Source organism: Polyodon spathula, chromosome 4 (assembly GCF_017654505.1).
Source record: "Polyodon spathula isolate WHYD16114869_AA chromosome 4, ASM1765450v1, whole genome shotgun sequence".
NCBI lineage: Eukaryota > Metazoa > Chordata > Actinopteri > Acipenseriformes > Polyodontidae > Polyodon > Polyodon spathula.
The window spans coordinates 95,352,420-95,375,592 of record NC_054537.1 but is presented as its reverse complement, the minus strand read 5'-3'; the positions used below and the strand labels follow the sequence as shown (position 1 = coordinate 95,375,592).

Genomic DNA, 23,173 nt, shown 5'->3' with positions numbered 1-23,173 from the left:
GTCGGGTTCAGTGGCCAAGAGTTGCGTCGCACAGTGAAGAACTTATCTGAAGTAGTAGAAAGGAGCAGCAACTGGCTGTGGTTGAGACGGAAAGATTCTGGATGGGAATCTCAAGCACAATAGAAAGAAAACAATGCCGATGTGTGTAAGTAAGCTGGGCTGAGCTGAATGGGGGATGGATGGGATGGAGGGGGGTAATGCTTGGACGCCCCGCTTAGCAGAAGCTCTGCTTATGCACATGTATGGTTAACCGGAAATAAGGGTACAGCAGCTTAAGCATGGCCAATGCTAAAAATGTCTTTAAATCTAAATCATGACTTCCAGCCCAACACGAATCACTTGACATGAGGACAGTACAAAACAAAGGCAGGCGAAACAACTTTCACCCAAAGCAACAAAGGAGAAATGCTACTGCAAGTGTGCACACAGTCTGGAGACATAAAGAACACGTTACACCTGGCTCAATGGCTCTTTACTGAAAACTCAGCGCCTGTACGGTTAAACTGCATCCCATAAACACAGGCAGTTTTAAAAACAGCAAACGCAGAGGATTTGTCTCCTTTTTAAATTATTTTTTTTACCTGTAACAGATTCATCAAATTTGTACAGTACAGTCCTCTGGGTTTCAAATATGGTACTAGGTACTGTAGCTTACATTATATTGCATATGACTTCTTACTTTAAAAAGTCACTTATTAAAATCAAGTCATTAATGTATACCAATATTTAAAAGCTCATAGGTAAAGAAGGATAACAAGAGACACATGTCAAGAAGGGAGGTACCAGTAAAAGTAATTAGCGTGGTAAACACCTTTCTATTATTATTATTATTATTATTATTATTATTATTATTATTATTATTATTATTATTATTATTATTATTATCATGTCCCTACAGTACATATGCCTTTTTAAATAATTCAAAATACAAGATTAAGCAAAAGCAGGCACTTACAGTGACTCCATTAGGCAGTTGCATGTTAAGAGATAAATATCACACACATACTGTGTTGGGCAAGTAAGCCGGCAAAGCTCTGGCATACTGCAAATGATTTACTGAATTACTGACAGGTGCTGTGCTGTTTCAAGCTGAAGTCTGTGTTACTGAAGACACTTAACCTTCAAGTTATTCATACCCAAAAGCATTTCCACAGCCAGCATGACCTCCATGACTGGGTGCCAGGTCAGGCCATGTCAGTTCAACCAACGCAACCTTCCACCCACATCATCCAACATGCTCTTGTTTCTTTAATGCAAATAGAAATCAACAAAACACAGTCACCCCTTATCAGCTGAACACAAACGATGACACTGACTTTGCATATTGGAGTCTTTATCCACAAAGCACATAATGTGTGCCACCTGGTACACTGCAAGACTTTGCATTTAACAGCACCAGCACCCGAGTATTTTTTGCATTTTAACAAAAAGATTGGGATGTGAAAACGTACAAAAGCGAAATGTAATTGGTACCAGGAGGTGTCCGTCAAATCAAATTTTGTTTGGATAGTAAAACTATTGCTGTATACATGTGAATCTGTCATTCCAATACAGACTCCTGCAGTGGCTCTCCACCTGCAAAAGCACTGCCACCTGGAGTTCAGTGTGTCAGGTAAGCAGTGTTCAAATATCAATCAAGCTGAGATACTAACAACTGGACTGGGATCCACAGGGACCTGTGGGGTTTGGGAGGAAAATCTGCAGCATACAGTTCACCTCATAAAGCTATAGTGACCCCTACTGGTCATCCCTGGGATGGTCATTGTCTCCAAGGTTCAGTAGCATGGCAGGGCTAGAAATAAAACTTCCATTGCATAGCAGTTTGTCCATTCCTGAGTTTAATAAGACTCACCCGAGCTTGTTATCTATACAAGCTTGGCTAACCAAGCTTGTAGTAAAACCTGGAGTGGGTGAAACTGCTATGTAATTAAGAGTCTTACTTCCACCCCTGCATTGCAACAATCGTTGCTTCGATGGGTGAAGCCACGCAACATGCTTGAACGCGGGTTACAAAGAAGCTGCCCACTGATCTTCAGACGTTAGACAAATGGCATGATTGAACTGTGGCGGCCCTGATGCTTCTGCGACCTTGCTGTTTGAGCATGAAATACATTTCCTTTTAACAAAAAGAAATGTTAATGCTATAGGCTTTCAGTTATGAACCAAGAAACATACAATCACAGAGACATTAGAGGTTTCTTGCATGGCAGAAGGGCAAAAGCGAATGGACCACATTATGGATTTCACTACATTGTATACTGGCTACATCTCACCTTTTCACACCCAATAATAAACTCACAGGACAGTATGAAAGAAAGAAAAAAAGAAGACAAATAAAACAAGAGAAAACCAACACAAACATAAAAGCATAAACAATGAAAGGTGACATAGAAACATGCAGGTGATATTACATCTTCATCAATATTCATCACATACATGTATATTCAAGACATTTTAGTAAAGACAATAATCCTGCTGTTTTCATTTCACATCAACAAAAACCCTCAGTGTATGTAAACATGTAAGTGTGACACTGAACGGACGCCTTCCTGCCCTCCCTGCCCTGCTCACACACTGAACGGACACTTCCCTGCCCTCCCTACACACTGAATGGACGCCTCCCTGCCCTCCCTGCCCTGCTCACACTCTGAAGGGACACCTCCCTGCCCTGCTCACACACTGAACGGACGTCTCCCTGCCCTGCTCACACACTGAACGGACGCCTCCCTGCCCTGCTCACACACTTAACGGACGCCTCCCTGCTCTGCTCACACACTGAACGGACGCCTCCCTGCTCTGCTCACACACTGAACGGACGCCTTCCTGCCCTCCCTGCCCTGCTCACACACTGAACAGACGCCTTCCTGCCCTCCCTGCCCTGCTCACACACTGAACAGATGCCTTCCTGCCCTCCCTGCCCTGCTCACACACTGAACGGACACCTCCCTGCCCTCCTCTCACACTGAACGGACGCCTCCCTGCCCTGCTCACACACTGAACGGACGCCTCCCTGCCCTGCTCACACACTGAACGGACACCTCCCTGCCCTGCTCACACACTGAATGGACGCCTTCCTGCCCTCCCTGCCCTGCTCACACACCGAACGGACACCTTCCTGCCCTCCCTGCCCTGCTCACACACTGAACGGACACCTCCCTGCCCTGCTCTCACACTGAACAAACGCCTCCCTGCCCTACTCACACACTGAACGGACACCTTCCTGCCCTCCCTGCCCTGTTCACACACTGAACGGACGCCTCCCTGCCCTGCTCACACACTGAACAGACGCCTTCCTGCCCTCCCTGCCCTGCTCACACACTGAACAGACGCCTTCCTGCCCTCCCTGCCCTGCTCACACACTGGACAGACGCCTTCCTGCCCTCCCTGCCCTGCTCACACACTGAACGGACTAAATACTGTGTCTGTGGGGGTTGCAATATTTTGGATAGAGGTTTTGTGCAATAAATGAGGACTACAGATCAGTTTAACGTGTGAGCTCACTAACATAACTGTTGTCTTGAACGTGTAACAAAAAATTATCTAAATACAGCTTGAGTGACAGACATTATGCAATTAATTAAAAAATTATAATTGAAATCCAAATACCTGGCGAGTACAAAAAAAAAGCCTCATTATTAGATTTATCAGAAAGAAAACAGTTGTATACACAGAGGGTGTTTACAGCTGTCCACTTTGCTATGCTTTTGTGAATGCTTTTGTGAATGAATAAAACACTTACCACAAAGGTGAAGGGAGGCCCAGAAGCAAAGGGCAGCACCACACCACTCAGTATTTTAATAATAATACCTTTTAGCAACCAGAAAATAACTCACCTGCTATCAGTATCCAGCCCAACAAAATCCTTCTTCTCGAAGGGAATGCACAGCAGAGGGATCTTGTCCCCCGACTTGTCAGTAGCCCTGTCCAGGCGCTTGGACTCCAAAACGATGAAGAGTGATTCTATGAAGTCCTCCACTCTCCTCTCCACGTCCTCGCACTCCTCGTAGCTGGGGTAGAAGGCGACGTCAGTGCGGGCCTGTTCCGTGACCTCCCCTTGCAGCCCATACACCAGCAGCCGAGAATCGTACAGCGTGGTGCCGTACACCTCCTTGTGGTCGTGGAAGCGTTCGGAGGTCTGGGGCCACTCCTTGGCTGAGGTGCACTCAGTCACCGCGATCAGCCCCACCACTTTGCGGTGAGTCTGGAAGTCCCCCCAGTCGTTGTTCTCTGGCGGGTAGTGGTGTCGGTAGCGGATGAAGAGTACCCTCTGGGAATCACGGACGCTGATCTGGCTGACTGAAGCAATCCTCTTGTAGATCCGGAAGAACTGGTCCTCTGGGACGATCCCCACCGGCTGCACCACCACCAGAAGAGTCTGGTGATCATCTGCACACTGCATATAGTCAGGAACACTCATTCTCCACTGAACCACAATCTGGAGGAGTAAACAAAACACTTCACCAGGATACATCAAGGCTTATTAGTACAGCTTTTGAGGGCACAACTGTACTTTAAACTTCTTAAAAAGTTACATAATTGGGACAATGAAACAGAAACTTCTATACAAAGTGAACCTAATCAAAAAGAAGACATTTGTTGAGATAACAATGATACTTCAAACCAATACCAAGATGCTCTTTAACTATACAGATGCAGCAACCCTTTTCAGTTCAGCCCCCATTGCACTCCTATTGCTTTGGTTGACTTGTGGTTTTGTCATGGCTTGCTATCACATCAACCATTTTCTCAGCTTGATTATTTATTGATTGGTCTACCAGTCTCCTCTACTAGTAGATTTGGAGGAAAAATGTGCGTCTCTTGCACTATGCATGTTACCTCCTCTCGAGAATCTGTACTGCACAGAAGAAGTTGCCTCTTCATCCTTTTTAACCAAACAGTATGATCACAGCTGATCAATATTAATGCCCTCCCTTAATTGAGAATTGCAGATTCCCTGGCATGGCCTATTTGTTCTCTCAAGCCTTTGGAGTGTGATTGTAGTTTATGTTTTTATATTTTACTTTTATTGCTCGGTCTTGTTTTGATGGCTTTTTTTTATTGTTGTACTGTGAAACGTTTTGTCAAATGAAATAGCTCCCTATGAAAGGCCCTACATACAAATAATTTGATTGATTGATAATGTGTTTATTTATTTATTTGAAACTCACGATGTAGAAAATAAGCATTAAACACTGATTATGCAGCAGTCTTGTCTCAGTGTGTCTTTGGCTCTTTGATAAATCTTAGCCCCTGAAGGGACCGGAACAGTTGTATTAAAATACATTTGAGAGTGACTCCAGTATCACGAGGAGGAAACTAACAATTCATATCCAACCTGTCAGTACACGTTAAACCCTGATTCGAGCAAAATAAGAACATTACAATGATTTGCATTTGTGGGGCACCTATACTGGTTACATTAAAGTAAACGCTAAAAGCAAATCACGTGTCTTTGTCCGGTAACTACACAAAACTCCAGGTAAACTGAGAAGACACTGAAATAGCTGCCTTGCATGCATTATGTACTCAACACACTGCAATGCACGGAGTCTAGTCGACCCTCTTACCGTATGTGCTGCTTGTAGCGCTTGTATTTGTCATTATATTCGCAAGATACAAACATTTCTGACCACTCTGATTCAAATACAGTGACATGTTTTTTCAAGGGCTAAAGCTACCTGCCTAGTGCAATGTTATTACGTGTTAAAGGAAAGTTGCTGTCGGGGTAATTGTTTCAGTCTGTATGCCCTGCAATTTTAGTGAAGCGAAATATTATAAGACTTACATACAAACCCACTCCGTGTGTATTTCCACGTCAAGATTCTGACAGCTTAATGTTTTCCTTCGGACGCGCCAACTTCCTGCTTCCGATGCGCCAGCAACTCAAAAGCATAGGGGAGCATACGTTACTTTCAGTCCGCTCCTTCAAGCGTTTTATGAAATGATATACTGATTGCCGTTTTCTGTTACAGTGACTCGTGACATAATGCAGGATATTACATTGGTTAGCTTGTTTATTTTTTAAAACAAGACAACAGACACACACTGTTATAATCCACCCCTTGCCTAAATCAGTCTGACGTTGCTTGTATTTTGACGCGTCAGTTCCAACCCTTAACTCGGCGGCTCCATTTGTGTATACAGTGGGGGACGTCTAAATAATGACATGATACCAGCATTACATACTCGGTTAAAAAATGTCTTTTGAACCTATATTTGTACATTACACTTCACAGATCATAGTTTCTATTTGAAAAACAACAAAGATATTTATCAGGTATTTAAGGGTGAGGTGTTAGGTCACATTTTCCCCACATTCCAGACAGTATAATATTCCAAAATGCGTCACAAATCGACTCCAGCGTGCTCTTTCCCTGGGGGCGCGTTCGCGTTGTGACCCCCACAGAACAAGCTGAAGCGACATTTGCCCAAGAACCTGTGAACGGGAGCTCAGCGCAAGAACGGGTCGGGCAGGTCGTATTGTTTTTGGGGAGCAAAACAACACTAGTTATGCGCTGTTCAAATTGAATTAAAGTGACTTCATTTACATAAAACATGTTTCAAATCACAATGTAAGTGGTACTCCGAGGAAAGAAAATTATACCAATTTGTTCAACCAAAACAAGGCTTGTAACCAGGAGGTCCCCGGTTCAAATCCCAGCTCAGCCTCAGGCTCGTTGTGTGATCCATAGCAAGTCACTGAGCCTGCTTGTGCTCCGTCTCTGGGGTGAGACGTTGTTATAAGTAACTCCTCAGCTGATGCATAGTTCACAACACACCCTAGTCTCGCTTTGTGACGTGGTCCACTATGAAAGGCGCTATATAAAAATAAAGATTATTGTTATTTATTATATTATTCATTACTGTTTATATGAGGGGAACATTGCAAAAAAATGTTTTAAAAAAAACTGAGTTAGAGTGACTTTAGAGCAATCATTCAGGTTCCAAACATATTGCAAATTAATGACACCCTAACAAGGAAAACATGTGAAAAAATATCAGAAGGCATTTTTTATGTATTTTCTAACTATTTCAGAACTGCAAAATCAAGACAAAAGAAAGTGTACAAATGTGAACCAATAGCAATTGCAGAATATATATAACTATGTACATGCTATTCACAGATTTATGTGTAAGTATCCAGTGTCTGATACATTTCAGAGCACACGCCTATCACAAAACTATTCGCTAACAGGTGCGCCCCCCCCTTCTCGGTTTTAACAATTTAGACCATAAGATCAGTAGCACATTGTATTTAAAAAAAAGGGAATGGAGTTTGGTTTCAATGGAGCGGGATCATGAGGTTCTGCTGTATAAAGTGGATCAGGCTCGGATTCAACTCACCCGTCATTTTCATCCAACAGTAGTGCTGTAGGTACCGTAGCAAGGCAAATTGACCAATGAAAATCAACTACGTCAACGTCATTCATATGCTGCGTTACAAACTGTTATTTTTTATTATCATCGGAAGTGCATAAAAAAAAGAAAAGAAGACAGGATACTAAAAAACCATACTAGATTTTTTTTAAAACAGCATCAGAGCCAAAGACTGGAACTTTTACCCGCTGAGCAGAATGGAAAAAGGCCAAGATTAACAACAATGAACAGCTGCAGATTAAGCAGTTAAAATCCGTATGTTGTAATGTGTTCCAGTTATTGTGGTTCCAGTCTGTGCAGTTATCAATGAGGTTATGTGCAGCAATGCAAGTAGTTTTTGTTATTGCCTGTTGATACTGTATCCATAAAAAATAATAACTGCATTGATCCTGCATGATGGCAGATTTGGCAAATGTGTGATTCCTAAAGATTTTTTAGCAGTGATTCAGTGTAATAAATCTATAACAAATGTTATAGATGTAAAAAAACAAGTTAGGAAAACACAACAGCCGTTTAAAGTGGTAATATCAAACACAAAAGCACAAGTTAGGAGAAGCAATTGGGGCAGCCTTGTCAAGCATCAAGCAAATAGGCACAATTGAGAAGGTGCCGGGGCAAAACATTCACACAATTAATTAATTGTTGCTTCTAACTTGGCTTCTTTTTTTGATCGCTCCACTTTACATTGAAATGCTCATTCCCTTATCAGCTGTGCTGTAACCAGAATAAAGATGCTGAGACACATGTGCCAAGGAAAGTGCTCGACACAGGCTGAAGTGTTCTTGGTTATTCTTACAAGAACAGTGAGGAGTGAGATCGCGGAGCTAGGTCAACGATCAGCAGACACGAGAGCACTCCCCTGCACCGCACCACGCTTCCCAGGACCCGAGCACGCACACTGCCGTGCAGGGGGACGGACAAAGTCCAGTTTATTTGTTTTTGTTTTTGGGTTTGGAAGGCCCGCCGCGTACCTCCTAATACCATTGCTGGTAAAGGGGCAGTGTAGGGTCGCAAAATGAAGTGCAGAGATGATCAGAGACAATCGATCACACCGATCGTTGCATCAAAGGTCTATTGCAGTGGTCATTAAAATACAGAGCGCTCCGGAGAATAACAGTAACTTCATCAGTAACTAGTGTATTCTGCCGGGGTAAGGCACATACATGGGGTATATAGTTTCTACATAAAATTCCCTGCTCCTATCAGGATTTGGCACTCGGCAGACAATTCATCCATCCCTACTCCCTAAACTCATATACTCAACCAACAGAGGATAGCTGTGGGGCATGATTGCCCTCCATTGTGGTTGTTATGTTCACTTCAACCTGGAATTTATGACCTAGCAAGCAAGCAGGCATTGCCCTTCTTCTACCATCCCCCCACTGCCCCTGGACATCTGACCCAACCTAATGGTGTACTGAAACATTCCACCCTTCCCCCTTCCTTTCACAAATTCCTTACTAAACATTGTAAAATCACACCCAAATGATCTTTGGTTGATACTGCTGTCCTGTTCGGTTCCTTCAATCCCCCCTTATGGTCCATGACCATAGGTCAGATAGACCATAGGACTTGATCTTCGGGTCCCAGCCAGAGGTTGCTAGCACTTGTCAGGGACCTAATGTCTTAAATGCTCAAAGCATTTTGGTAGATGGGTGCAGGTCTCAGGGGTTGATGTTGTAGATGTCTGCGCTCTTGTTGGTGCGCATGTTCCTCCGCATTCTCCAGAACAGGATGAGTACAATAATCAGGCACACAAATGAGCCTAAGGATGCAATCCTACCCAAGATGTTCCACCACCCAAACCAGTCAGGTCCACCTTTACCAAACTCCCAATCTTTACCAGATGTCCGGGACAGATTTATTTTAGCCAAATCAGTAGCCATTTTAGCATGTACCTCAGCTAACACAGCTTCATGTTGAATTTCAGTTAGAGCCTCGGTTATTTTCTTAATTGTTTGATATACAAAAATGCACTAGCTTGCTGGTCCTGATACTTAATCAGCTGAGGGGGTGAGGGATGTATAACATGGCTGCCTAAAGTCACAGTATAATTTACATGTAAGCAATAACTAATATTAGTAGCACAGAGCCGGGTACCCCTTGATAGGTGATGCCGATCGGATGTCACACACCAATGGGTTTGGTTTAGTTGCACAATCTGCTCAAACCCCCGTAATGGGCGTACGACCGCCCTCAATGATAGATTAGTTGAATTCATGCAAGCATTACAAGTACATACAACAATTTTTTTTGACTTGGATACAACATTCAATATTAAACATACTACCATTAGCTACCCATCCTATATTATTAAGGGTATAGACATGGTTTCCCTCTGGCATCCCCAACGCTTGTACCCGACACAATGCCTGGCGTTGCATCGGTGTCCCTGAAAGGATCATAATTTGGTAATGTATGTCTGGAGTCTCGATTTGGGCGGGTGAGTACAGCGTCCCATATGTCAGCCGCCCATTCAATTCCGAGGCTTCCTTTTTTATTCTGTAAAGATGATCTGTTTGAGATGGGGAGCCTATTATTTAATAGATTTGTTATATCACGATTAACATGTGCCATCATGAGGGTCCCCATTCTATAACATCACTCTTCATGTTGTGTAACATTCACATCTGTCATTACGGCTGTAATTAAGTCCTTAAAAGCTTTCACCACTAATTTAATAGCAACAGCATTATAATGTACCCCTGTAGCTGTATTGATAAAGCTTTGAGCATTATACCAGTTTGTCCCATCATTCTGCTGTTTCTGAAACTCAGCATTCACATTATTCATGAGCTGCCCCAAACCAACCTGTTGCTTCAGATAGAATATCTCGCTTGCGCTATCAGTGGACTGGTAAGTACTCTGTTTTACGTATCGGGTGAGTTCATCTTTCATTTGGTCTGTGAATATCTTAATCAGAGATAAGAAATCAGAACAATGGGTCTGTAACGATTCTAATGAGTAATCACAATGCACTGTGACTCGGTGCCAGACCACCTCCTCAATGAACCCTGATGGTTCCCCCACCTCTATGAACCCATGTGGTGAAGGGGTGAAGGTCTGGGGACAGGGGAGGTGTCATTGCAGGGTGTAAAGACGTCATTACAGTATTGGTCAAGGGGATAAGGTCGTTCTGCCCCTATGTATGGAGGCACGACCTGTTTTTCCTCCTGGTTGCATGCGTTGTCCCCGGGGATTGATCTAAAGAGTCAAGACAAAACACTTTATGGTTATACATTCGACACAAAACATTTCATGGTTATGCCTTCGTTCCAGAGAATCCATATCCTCTCGCTCCTCTGTCCATCGAGGGGAGGCCTGAGACCTCCTTGACCTGTGGGTAGCAAATCCGTTCACATACAAGCTGAGCTACCCGATCGCCAGCTCTTATTTCAAAGGGCTCAGCCCCAGTATTTTGGGGATACCTACATTTCCAGTATAGTTGGCATCCACTATGCCAGCCCCTATGCATATGCCATGCTTAACTGCTAAGCCGGAACGAGGGACAAACCTGGCATAGCACTCAGGTGGTACTTTTATTTGTATATCTGTCAAAACGAGGCTTTGACTTCCTGAAGGCACCAGGTAGTCATACGCGCTGTATAAATCAAGGCCAGCTGCCATCGGCAAAGCCCTAGTGGGCAAGTACCCCACAGGGGTCAATTTGACCACTTGGAGGACATCTGCTTCTGTGGTTAGACACTCCACCTTTTGTGGGGGTGGCTCATGTGTCAATCGTTTTTGGTAGAGCTTTGTCTGGGTTTTGTGTACCCACTGCCTTTGGTTTTGTTTTAGGATACATACACAGTGTATAGTGTGTTTTCACTGTGATTTGGAGATGAAAATCCCTAGCTGGACTGGGTATGCCTAGTGCAGGGGCCTCATTGATCTTTTGTTTCAGGTCGTTGAACCCCTGCTCTGCTTTCTCAGTCCACTCAATAGCTTCATATTTCTCGGGTGTGTCTTTTAGTAGTGAGTACATGGGTCCTGCTGCTATAGCATAGTCCTCTATGTATTCCCTGACGTAATTAATGGTACCCAAAAACTGTCTTAACTCAGTAACAGTTTGAGGCTTGGGTATCAAGGTGAGGGCCAGTTTCCTATCTGGGCTCATAGTCTTGCTGTTATAGCTGAGAATATGTCCCAGGTACGTTACCTCTTGTTGTAAGAGCTGAGCCTTCTTTGGGTTGACCTTGAACCCTTGGACTTTTAGGAGCAGCAAGGTGGCCCTCAGCAGTTCCTTCGCTTCTGTAAGAGAGGTACTACACAACAACAAGTCATCCACATATTGCAAAATAGTGCCATGCGAGTTGTCTTTCAAGGGTCTCAGAGCCTTGGCAAGACACTGGTGGAACACTACTGGGATACTAATATGATACCCCTGTGGCATGCGAGTCCAGGTGTATTGGACCCTGTGGCAGAGCAAAGCTCTGCCCTTTTTAAATTGGCAGGGATGGGGTTAATTTCCCCTACCTGCCTGGGTTTATTATGTTTAGGTGGCTGGGGTTGATTAGTTGATTAAATGATTGACTTAATTAACGATCAATCAGCGCCCAGCCACCTGACATAAAAGGAGGCCTCTGCTTCTCATTTGGGAGGAGGGAGCTGAGGAAGCAGGTTGGTTTTGTTTGGTTGTCTAAATTTTTCTAAATCCAGTGAAGGCATTGCCCAGCCTGGAAATCTTTATTTTTGTAAGTTTTGCTTTTTTTGTTTGGTTATTTGTGTTTAAACATCATTATTTTTGCCCTTGTGCCTTCTTATTTTGTGTTTATTTATAATAAAAGTATATATTTTTTGAACTGCAGTCTGTCTCTGGGCCTCTATCCACTCGCCAGCCTGCCACAGACCCCTTGCACCGTGAAAGCAAACTTCCATTGATCTGCAGGCCTTATCGATAGGCTCCAGAATCTGTTGCTTATATCAAGGACTGAGAACCAGCTGGCCTCAGCTGGTACTTCAGTCAATATCGTGTGGGTGTTAGCTACTATCTCTATCCATCTTGGGCAGGGCTTGGTTCAAGCATTGGTAGTCGATTGTAAGCCTCCACTTGCCCTCTCCCTTAGGGACTGGCCAGATTAAAGCTGTTGGTGGGGAAGTTACACTCGACTACAATCCCTTGCATTAGTAAATCAGTAATAATGCCCTTTACTGCTGTCACTGCTTCAGGCTTGACAGGGTACTGCCGTTGTGGAAGATGGGCATCTCCTTCAATTGTGATAAACACGCCCACTGCCTTACCGCAGTCTTTGCTGTGCAGAGCCCACACTTCTGGGTACTGCTCAGTCAAGTCCTGGAGTGTGAGAGGGAAAGATGAGACATGCATTACATCTAACCCTAAAATGTTTTGCTCATGCGTTTTAACATGATACATGTCGACTAACGCGGATTTTGAGCCAATTACAAATTCCACGGGTTCAGTTCTAAATGCTATTTACGTACCTCCATTGACTACTACAAACTCTTTTGTTACCGTGATTGGCAGATTCCAGCCCCAGTATCAATTAACATTTTACATGGGTGGCCTCTTACCTCCCCCCTTTGCTCCTACCGAGACCATCGCAAGTCACTCCCCTATCTGTGCCTGCAGCCGTTGCAACATTCTTACATATTCACTGTAATCTCCTTGCAGTTCCTCTGCCGTTTCAGACTTTCCTGTAGCCACTGCCACTTTCCACCAAATCATCTTTAAGTATAAATACGGCCACAATTAAAGCATTGCTTAAAATTGTATTCATTCCAAACTTGGTGTGATTTCGCAGCTGTGAGCTGTGCCTTCAACATCTACTATTAACACTTCTCTGCTGCTGGACAACTGCCCAGGCACCTTATCTGCATATTGCCTGCTCTCTGGCAACACGCCCAGAATCTTATCTTACCCTGCTTCTTTGAGCTAAACTTTTAGCTTCCAGTCCTATTGCATCGCCGTTGGGATCCATATTTTATTTTAATCCACTCTCTTATATCAACTCCTGAACTAAAGCTTTCCGTTCTCAAACTGTGACAGATTCTGTCCCTCTTCACAGTCTGAGCTGCACTCGGCTATTTCGTGAACACAGTTTATGTGTTCCCACCCATACTTATGGTGTACCACAGGGATCAGTATTAGGTCCTCTGCTATTCCTAATCTACATTAATGATTTAGATTCTGGTATAGTAAGCAAACTTGTTAAATTTGCAGACGACACAAAAGTAGGAGGAGTGGCAAACACTGTTGGAGCAGCAAAGGTCATTCAAAATGATCTAGACAAGATTCAGAACTGGGCAGACACATGGCAAATGACATTTAATAGAGAAAAGTGTAAGGTACTGCACGCAGGAAATAAAAATGTACATTATAAATATCATATGGGAGTGTCACAGAGACGGCCGAAGTGGGCGGCGTCAGAACCAGGAAAGGTAAGGCAATACACAAAACACAGGACGGATGAAATGAAGTGATGAAGACGCCTGTTGGCGCCGGTTTAATACAAAATAAAAGGTTTACACAAACACGAAAAACACAGGACACGGCACTCTACGCCAAAATAAATAGACAAACGAAAACAGACTAAACTTAACACAACGGTGCACGGACAGACACTGACAAACACGGTGAGCAGATACTTTGTTGTTATTATTATTATTACTACTTTACTTATTTCCTCCGTCTCCAATCCCGTTCTCCGCTCACCGAACACCCAACCCCAGTATGTGACGTGCATCTATATATACTATTGTGCTGGGATTCAATTACCAATTAATTATTCACTTGAATCCCAGCACGTGAATTAATAAAGTGCAATTCCCCGTGCTCACATATTACTACATTTTACTTGCACGTGAAGTGCTGTGCAATCCTCGTGCCTAAATACACATATACATTTTAAACACTCGTGTTACACAGACCCGTTTATATCCCGTGTACCAATGTCTATACACCAACATTTAAACACACCACACGCAACACATAACAGATAATATACACAGGGGCGGGCGCTTTGTTACATATACCCCCTCCTGTGCAAAGCACACATGGCCTCAATGGCCACCTCCCCCCTTAAAAGCCCAAAAGTCCCGCCCAAAGTCCTTGGCCAGGACCAGAGGCTTCCAGGGGCCCACAGGTCGTAATGCTGTCAGCAGGGTAGCATTCTCCTGCCAGGGTAGTCCTAGCAGCGGAAAGGCTGCTTGGGGTGTGGTCTCCTGACCTTCCCCCTCCTTCGGCGCCGGCAGCTCCCCTTGGTGGGGCTTCAACCACCGTTCTTCCTGCAGGGAAGAAACTGCAGAGGGAGCAGGTCTCCGGACCTCCCCCACGATCTCCGGCGGCGAAACTGCTGCTGGGGTTGGCGGTCTCCAGACCTCCTCCCCCTTCTCCGGCAGCGAAACTGCTGCTGGGGTTGGCGGTCTCCAGACCTCCTCCCCCTTCTCGTGGCCGGCAGCTCCCCTTCGTGGGGTTCCGGCCACAGTACTTCCGGCTGCGATGCGGAGCGGCGGGCAACCCCGGGCGATGCAGAGCGGCGGGCAACCCCAGGCGATGCAGAGCGGCGGGCAACCCCAGGCGATGCAGAGCGGCGGGCAACCCCAGGCGATGCAGAGCGGCGGGCAACCCCAGGCGATGCAGAGCGGCGGGCAACCCCAGGCGATGCAGAGCGGCGGGCAACCCCAGGCGATGCAGAGGCATCCTTGGGCGAAGCGAGGCTGGCATCCTTGGGCGAAGCGAGGCTGGCATCCTTGGGCGAAGCGAGGCTGGCATCCTTGGGCGAAGCGAGGCTGGCATCCTTGGGCGAAGCGAGGCTGGCATCCTTGGGCGAAGCGAGGCTGGCAGTCAGGACAAGCTGGGGTGCGGGTGTTGGCCCTCTTTTCGGCCACTGCAGCCGGGAGGTTCTTCCCCGTGCTTCCCTCAGCAGCCTATGCAAGGGCTGCTGAGGACCGCCAGCATCTAGTCCTGGCCCTTGTGGTGCAGGGAGAGGCAGCTCCTGCTCCTCTCCCCCTGATGGAGGTGGAGGCAGAGGAAGCTCCAGCTCCTCTCCTCGTGATGGTGGGGGAAGTGATACCAGCAGGCATTCACCCTCTGCTGGTGGGGGAAGTGATACCAGCAGGCATTCACCCTCTGCTGGTGGACAGGGACCCAGCAGGCATTCACCCTCTGCTGGTGGGGGAAGTGATACCAGCAGGCATTCACCCTCTGCTGGTGGGGGAAGTGATACCAGCAGGCATTCACCCTCTGCTGGTGGAGGTGGCAGACAGAGGCAGCTCCTGCTGCTCTGCTCCTGCCGGTGGAGGTGGCGGAGGCAGAGGCAGCTCCTGCTGCTCTGCCCCTGCCGGTGGAGGAGGCAGAGGCAGCTCCTGCTGCTCTCCCCCTGTTCCTGCCGGTGGAGGAGGCAGAGGCAGCTCCTGCTGCTCTCCCCCTGCCGGTGGAGGAGGCAGAGGAGGCAGCTCCTGCTGCTCTCCCCCTGCCGGTGGAGGAGGCAGAGGCAGAGGCAGCTCCTGCTGCTCTCCCCCTGCCGGTGGAGGTGGCGGAGGCAGAGGCAGCTCCTGCTGCTCTGCGCCTGCCGGTGGAGGTGGCGGAGGCAGAGGCAGCTCCTGCTGCTCTGCGCCTGCCCATGGAGGTGGGAGCGGCGTGTAGTCTCCTGGTGGTGGAGGTGGGAGCGGTGTGTAGTCTCCCCTTGATACAGGGGACTGGTGCGGCTCTCCCTCACTTGCAGGGGACTGGTGCGGCTCTTCCTCCCTTGCAGGAGACTGGTGCGGCTGTGGAGACAGCGGTGGGACCTCTGCCTTCCTCTTCTGTGGCAGTTCCTCCTCTCCCTCCTGGTAGGGGCAGCGGAAGGGACAATTGGCAAAGAGATGGTCCTGGTTGCAGAGGAGGCACCCCGGCAAGGACTGGTTACATCGCCGGGGATGTCTGGCCCTTAGGCGGCACTCCTCCTCCCTGTCCCTCACCTCTTTATCCTCTTTCCTGCTTCTCCCCATTTCTTTCTTTTTTTTTTTTTTTTTTTGTAATCCAAAGACGCCCCCCCCTTTTTTTTTTTTTTTTTTTTCTCCCACACAAAAAAAAAAACCTCTCCTGGTCTGACGCTTGGAGGCGCTGTTAAATCCCACGCAGGACACCACGTGTCACAGAGACGGCCGAAGTGGGCGGCGTCAGAACCAGGAAAGGTAATGCAATACACAAAACACAGGACGGATGAAATGAAGTGATGAAGACGCCTGTTGGCGCCGGTTTAATACAAAATAAAAGGTTTAACAAACACGAAAAACACAGGACACGGCACTCTACGCCAAAATAAATAGACAAACGAAAACAGACTAAACTTAACAAAACGGTGCACGGACAGACACTGACAAACACGGTGAGCAGATACTTTGTTGTTATTATTATTACTACTTATTATTTCCTCCGTCTCCAATCCCGTTCTCCGCTCACCGAACACCCAACCCCAGTATGTGACAACGTGCATCTATATATACTATTGTGCTGGGATTCAATTACCAATTAATTATTCACTTGAATCCCAGCACGTGAATTAATAAAGTGCAATTCCCCGTGCTCACATATTACTACATTTTACTTGCACGTGAAGTGCTGTGCAATCCTCGTGCCTAAATACACATATACATTTTTAAACACTCGTGTTACACAGACCCGTTTATATCCCGTGTACCAATGTCTATACACCAACATTTAAACACACCACACGCAACACATAACAGATAATATACACAGGGGCGGGCACTTTGTTACAGGGAGATATTGAAATTGGAGAAGGAATCTATGAAAAAGACCTAGGAGTTTTTGTTGACTCAGAAATGTCTTCATCTAGACAATGTGGGGAAGCTATAAAAAAGGCTAACAAGATGCTCGGATACATTGTGAAAAGTGTTGAATTTAAATCAAGGGAAGTAATGTTAAAACTGTACAATGCACTAGTAAGACCTCATCTTGAATATTGTGTTCAGTTCTGGTCACCTCGCTATAAAAAAGATATTGCTGCTCTAGAAAGAGTGCAAAGAAGAGCGACCAGAATTATTCCGGGCTTAAAAGGCATGTCATATGCAGACAGGCTAAAAGAATTGAATCTGTCTTGAACAAAGACGACTACGTGGCGACCTAATTCAAGCATTCAAAATTCTAAAAGGTATTGACAGTGTCGACCCAAGGGACCTTTTCAGCCTGAAAAAAGAAACAAGGACCAGGGGTCACAAATGGAGTTTAGAAAAAGGGGCATTCAGAACAGAAAATAGGAGACACTTTTTTACACAGAGAATTGTGAGGGTCTGGAATCAACTCCCCAGTAATGTTGTTGAAGCTGACACCCTGGGATCCTTCAAGAAGCTGCTTGATGAGATTTTGGGATCAATAAGCTACTAACAACCAAACGAGCAAGATGGGCCGAATGGCCTCCTGTCGTTTGTAAACTTTCTTATGTTCTTATGTTCTTATGTTCTTATGTAAAGGTCACATAGTGTTAAACATCTGCCATTTCTAAAATGTTGCTTTATCTTTTGTTTAAACAAAACCAATCTAACCCAAGCAATTTATTAATAAAATTATCATACTAAACTGACTTCTTACCAATATAATTTTCCAATATGACAAGTTACTCCACTTTGTGGATTTTATTAATGGTTTGTTTTCCTTGGCACCTTAAATTTACACATTGTGGGTGCGCTCATGGACTTTAACTAGGGTTTTATGCCAATACCCTCATCCGCCCCACTTTGTGACGGTTTATGTAACATGTTTTTCCTATTAACAGGTTGTCCTAACTCACAAATAGGTCAACATGTAATAGCCAACAGACAAATATATATTACATACATATGTAACACCCAGTTCAGAGACTCCACATTATGCTCAACTGTTGCTACTTAAAATATGACTATAGTCTTACGTGTATGGTATAATCTTCACAACCATACAGCTTGCTAGCATGGTCGGCCACCAACACAATACAACATAAACACAATACAACTGTCCTTTACAACACACACACTAGTATCTGTCGCGAAAATATTTGTAATGTTCTCTTCTATATCCCTTATTTCGTTTCAGGTTTAGTCCCTGACTTATACTATCATTGTGTTATACATGATTTATTAATGTCTCAGTTACCACATTAATCTAGTTATCATCATCTCTCCTGTTAGAAGCTCCGTAAAAAATTAATTGTGACCAACATAAACAAAACATCTTGTATATGTGCAAATAAAACCAGTTAATACTAGTAACCTTGGTGCTTCATTAAACCAAATGTTCTCCATTCAAGAAAACGCTATCTCCCTGTTTAGTTCAGTACAAATTAAACAATCATCAATATGCAAACTCTTGAAAATAAAACATTGATTTAATTCTGGATTTAAGAAAACAAATATTATTCTACCTGTCATTCTCTGGCTTTCCACTCTAAATAACCCCAATCTATTTCGTCCTTTTCTTCTCCCCTTGATTTTACATCAAGAAAGGGTTCTGCATGCTTACTCTTAGCCAAAGCCCTTTTGGCACTGTACCAAGTCCTTTGTTCCTTTTTGAAACCACTCAGTCTGCTTGTGGTCTGGGCTATCTGGTTGCCAACCTTTTTTTTTTTTTTTTAGTGCTTTCTCCCTGCTGTCTGCCCATTTTTCAGCCAAGTACTCTCGCACTCCTGGCTGAGGCTTTGAGCTTGTCATTTTAACTACTGTCCTATGACACTAACACCACCCCAATGTATCTCGCCAACAAAAATGTTTTTAGATTTACACCCTCTGAGCTGTATCGTCTGATCACGCTTCCTAGATACACTCTGCTGTACTGGTCACCGACCACTAATGTAATGCGGACGCCACCCCACTACTAGAATGCTACCAACTACTAATGTAGTGGGGACACCACCCCGCTACTAGAAGGATTTTACCTGACAGCCTAACTATGCAGTGACGGCGCCCTCAGACACACACTCACCTGCCTAGTTACAACCAGATGAACACAACCAATGCCTTTTTACTCATTACACCTATGCAACTTCACAACCCACAGGTTTTTGGATTCCAGTTCACCCGCTATGCACTCAAACGGTATCGCTTACCCCAGACATCTAATCACAAGTCCGCACACCAACAGAAGCGCAACAAACATCCTGGAATCCTGCTGACTATGCCAATTTGTTGGGTCGCAAAATGAAGTGCAGAGATGATCAGAGACAATCGATCACACCGATAACTTATTTTTCTTTCATATTCAATGTGACTGACGTGGCACTATTAATTATGATTTATATATATGATTGATGTATCTACTATAGATACTAATGAGAGCAAAACAAATACAAAAGAAAACAAGGGAACCGCAGATCTTTTCAGGAAAGCTGGGAGACCTTGTATAAAAGGATTTAATATTTTTAAACGCTGCAATAACAGTTCTGCTTGTGAAGCATCCACACTATAATTTGACAGAACAGGTGATTTATTTGCACTGTGCCAAATCTTATTTTCCCATTGGTGCTTGAGCCCCGGAGCACTCACGGAATCGTCGCCTGTGCCCCTATTATCAGTGATTAAAGCCTGGTTTTCAAACAAACTGATTATTGCTTACCAATACTGTATTTGTATAAGAAAAGCTGACGATAATGTAAACACCAATCTACAGACAGGGAGTCCCAAGCTTTAATCATGTTACTGTTATAGACAATAACTTTATTATGAATGTTGTGTTATTATGTTTTAAGCAACATACTACAATAGTGTTCATTATTGTAATTGTTTATTAATTTAAAAATGTTTAGTAAAACGTGACCTATAACAATAAACTTCGCATCCTGCTTAGAGGGAGAACACAAACGTGAAACACCACGCAAGGGGCATTGCAAGGGAAATATATTATATATATATCATTTTTTTTTTAGTGTACTTTAAAAAACTTTGACTCTATATACTTTTAACGAAATATATATATATATTGTTCCACATATATATATATATCACACTATATATATATATATACAACACATATATATATATATTATATATATATATATATATATATATATATATATATATATATATATATATATACTATATAAAAAAAAACGAATACTGTGCCTATAGAAAGTCTACACCCCCCTTTCAAAATGTTCACATTTTATTGCCTTAGTCTGGAATTAAAATGCATTATTATTTTTTTTTTCATTTATCTACACATCCTACTGTACTGTTGTAAAATAAAGTGCAGAGATGTCAAAGACAATCAATCGCCACCGATTGTTGCATCAAAGGTTTATTGCAGTGGTCATCAAACAACAGAGCGCTCCGGAGAATAATGGTCACTTTATCAGTAACCAGTGTATTCTGCCGGGGCAAAGCATGTACATGGGTTATATAGTTTCTACATAAAATCCCTTGCTCCTATCAGGATTTGACACGCCTAACCCTAACCCCCCCCCCCCACCAATGCGTTTGTTATGTTCATTTCAGAAACCAGTTAAGATTAAGCAAGCATTTTATGGTTAAGCAAACATAGCACTTCTCCTTCTACCCTTCCTCTGTCCCCGGTCATCTGACTCTGAACCTAAGGGTGTGATGGAGCATTCTGTCCTTTCTTTCACCTTTCACAAGTTCTTCATATTGCAAAACTGCACCCCAATGATTGTTGGTTGATCCTGTTATCCTGTTTGGTTCGTTCACTACCCCACAACTTCCAAGTGAAAAAAATATTCTAGAATTTTGTAGCAAATTAATTAAAAATAAAAACTGAAATAACTTGGTTGGATAAGTGTCCACCCCTCTTGTAACAGCAATCCTAAATTAGCTCAGGTGTAACCAATCGCCTTCAAAATCACACACCAAGTTAAGTGGCCTCCACCTGTGTTAAATTGTAGTGATTCACATGATTTCAGGATAAATTCAGCAGTTCCTGTATGTACCCTCTGCTGGGTAGTGCATTTCAAAGCAAAGACTCAACCATGAGCACCAAGGTGCTTTCAAAAGAACTCCGGGACAAAGTTGTTGAAAGGCACAGATCAGGGGATGGATATAAAAATATATCAGCCTTGAATATCCCTTGGAGTAAGGTCAAAATGATTATTAAGAAGTGGAAGGTGTATGATACCACCAAGACCCTGACTAGATGAGACCGTCCCTCCAAACTGGATGACCGAGCAAGAAGGAGACTGATCAGAGAGGCTACCAAGAGGACAATGGCAACTTTGCAAGAGCTACAGGCTTTTATGGGCAAGACTGGTCAAAGTGTGTATATGACAACAATATCCGAAGCACTCCACAAATCTGGCCTGTATGGTAGGGTGACAAGAAGAAAGCCATTACTCAAGAAAGCCCACCTTGAATCCCGTCTGAAGTATGTAAAAAAAACTCAGGAGATTCTGTAGCCATGTGGCAAAAAGTTTTGTGGTCTGACGAAACTAAAATGGAACTTTTTGGCCTAAATGCAAAGCGTTATATTTGGTGCAAACCCAACAAAGCACATCACCCAAAGAACACCATCCCTACTGTGAAGCATGGTGAAGTGTAATGCTGGCTCCAGGGATCTGCTTATTTTGCCTCCCTAGTGCATCAGCACACACAACGGCTGCGATGCTGGCTCCAGGGATCAACCACAGTGCAGTCTCCCCAGCGCATCAGCATGACAACCGTTTGGATTGAGCTAAGTACGGTACATCTCTGGGGTCTTCAAGTGGGCACCTTCTGTCCTCTGTGTTTTGTCGACTAGCCCAAAACACCTCGAGGGCTCAACAATGATTCTGGAGTCCCAGCATCACCCCCTCCGTCCACCACTCAGCTCAGCCCAGCTTACTTAAGTGTACTTTCTTTCTATTGTGCTTGAGATCCCCATCCAGAATCTTTCCGTCTCAACCACAGCCAGTTGCTGCTCCTTTCTGCTGCTTCAGATAAGTTCTTCACTGTGTGACGCAACTCTTGGCCGCTGAACCCGACATCTCTGAGAAACCAAGTTGTAGAGTGTGCCACAAATCCTTAACGACCCACCTCCACTGGATAAACTCGGACTCTCGATCCTTGCTGTTCCGCTTCAGCAGCTATTATTCAGCTTCAGCAGCAGATATTATTATGAGTGGTGAGCGTAATTGTCACTGCTTTGCTCCGCTCACATTCTCTGAATACAGACGCTCGCCATTAAAACATATTGTCTTTAACACACGATTTGCACATCACAGGAGAATAGAAGTGAGTAAACTCTATATCCATTATTTGAGAAGTGGGTGAGCGATATTGTCCAAATTCAAAGTGGGTAAATGCATTTACCTGCATATACCCTTGACTACACCATTGAGTAACTCCAAAGAAAAGTTTAAAGTACCTGGTATTGCGAAGCAGTTTCCCATCCAAGTACCAAGCAGGCCTGAAAATTATTATTTTATTCCTTACCAGACACCCTTATCCAGGCCAATTTATAATTGTTACATTTTTTTTTTTTTACATACAATTACTTATTTATACATTTGGGTTTTTTACTGGATCAATCTGTGTAAAGCAGCAGCGTATCCCCCATGTGGGATGGAACTCACAACCTTCCAATCAAGAGCACAGTGCTGTAACCACTACTCCACATATGATATAAGTGAAAAAGGACTAATGTCTCGTTGTATAACAAACTCTTTTTTTTTTTTTTTTACATGAAACATACTTTATGGATATAGGTATACAAATGTCAATTGCTCTGGCTAAAAGCATCAGCCAAATCAATTAATATGACATATTTTTTCTGGCTTGCCAACTTGTTTCTAACTTGTACGAGGAACTAGCGTTCCTCTCGGTAAATAACTTAGAGATTCACTTAACTGTTTAAATTGTGTACTACAGATGTATCAAG

At 44.1% G+C, this 23,173-nt stretch overlaps 1 protein-coding gene across 2 annotated transcripts in view; it reads right to left on the bottom strand.

Moving 5' to 3' along the window:
* Positions 1 to 6,091, bottom strand: part of trappc9 (trafficking protein particle complex subunit 9) — a 370,303-nt gene extending 364,212 nt beyond the window's left edge. For both annotated transcript variants that reach the window (XM_041249230.1, XM_041249231.1), the window contains exons 1-2: positions 5,786 to 6,091; positions 3,834 to 4,435 (exon numbers count right to left, since the gene is read on the bottom strand). In XM_041249230.1, the coding sequence (XP_041105164.1) occupies positions 3,834 to 4,417 (584 nt within the window). In that variant the 5' untranslated portion in view covers positions 4,418 to 4,435; positions 5,786 to 6,091. The remainder of the gene's footprint in view (positions 1 to 3,833; positions 4,436 to 5,785) is intronic.
* Positions 6,092 to 23,173: the final 17,082 nt, after the last annotated feature.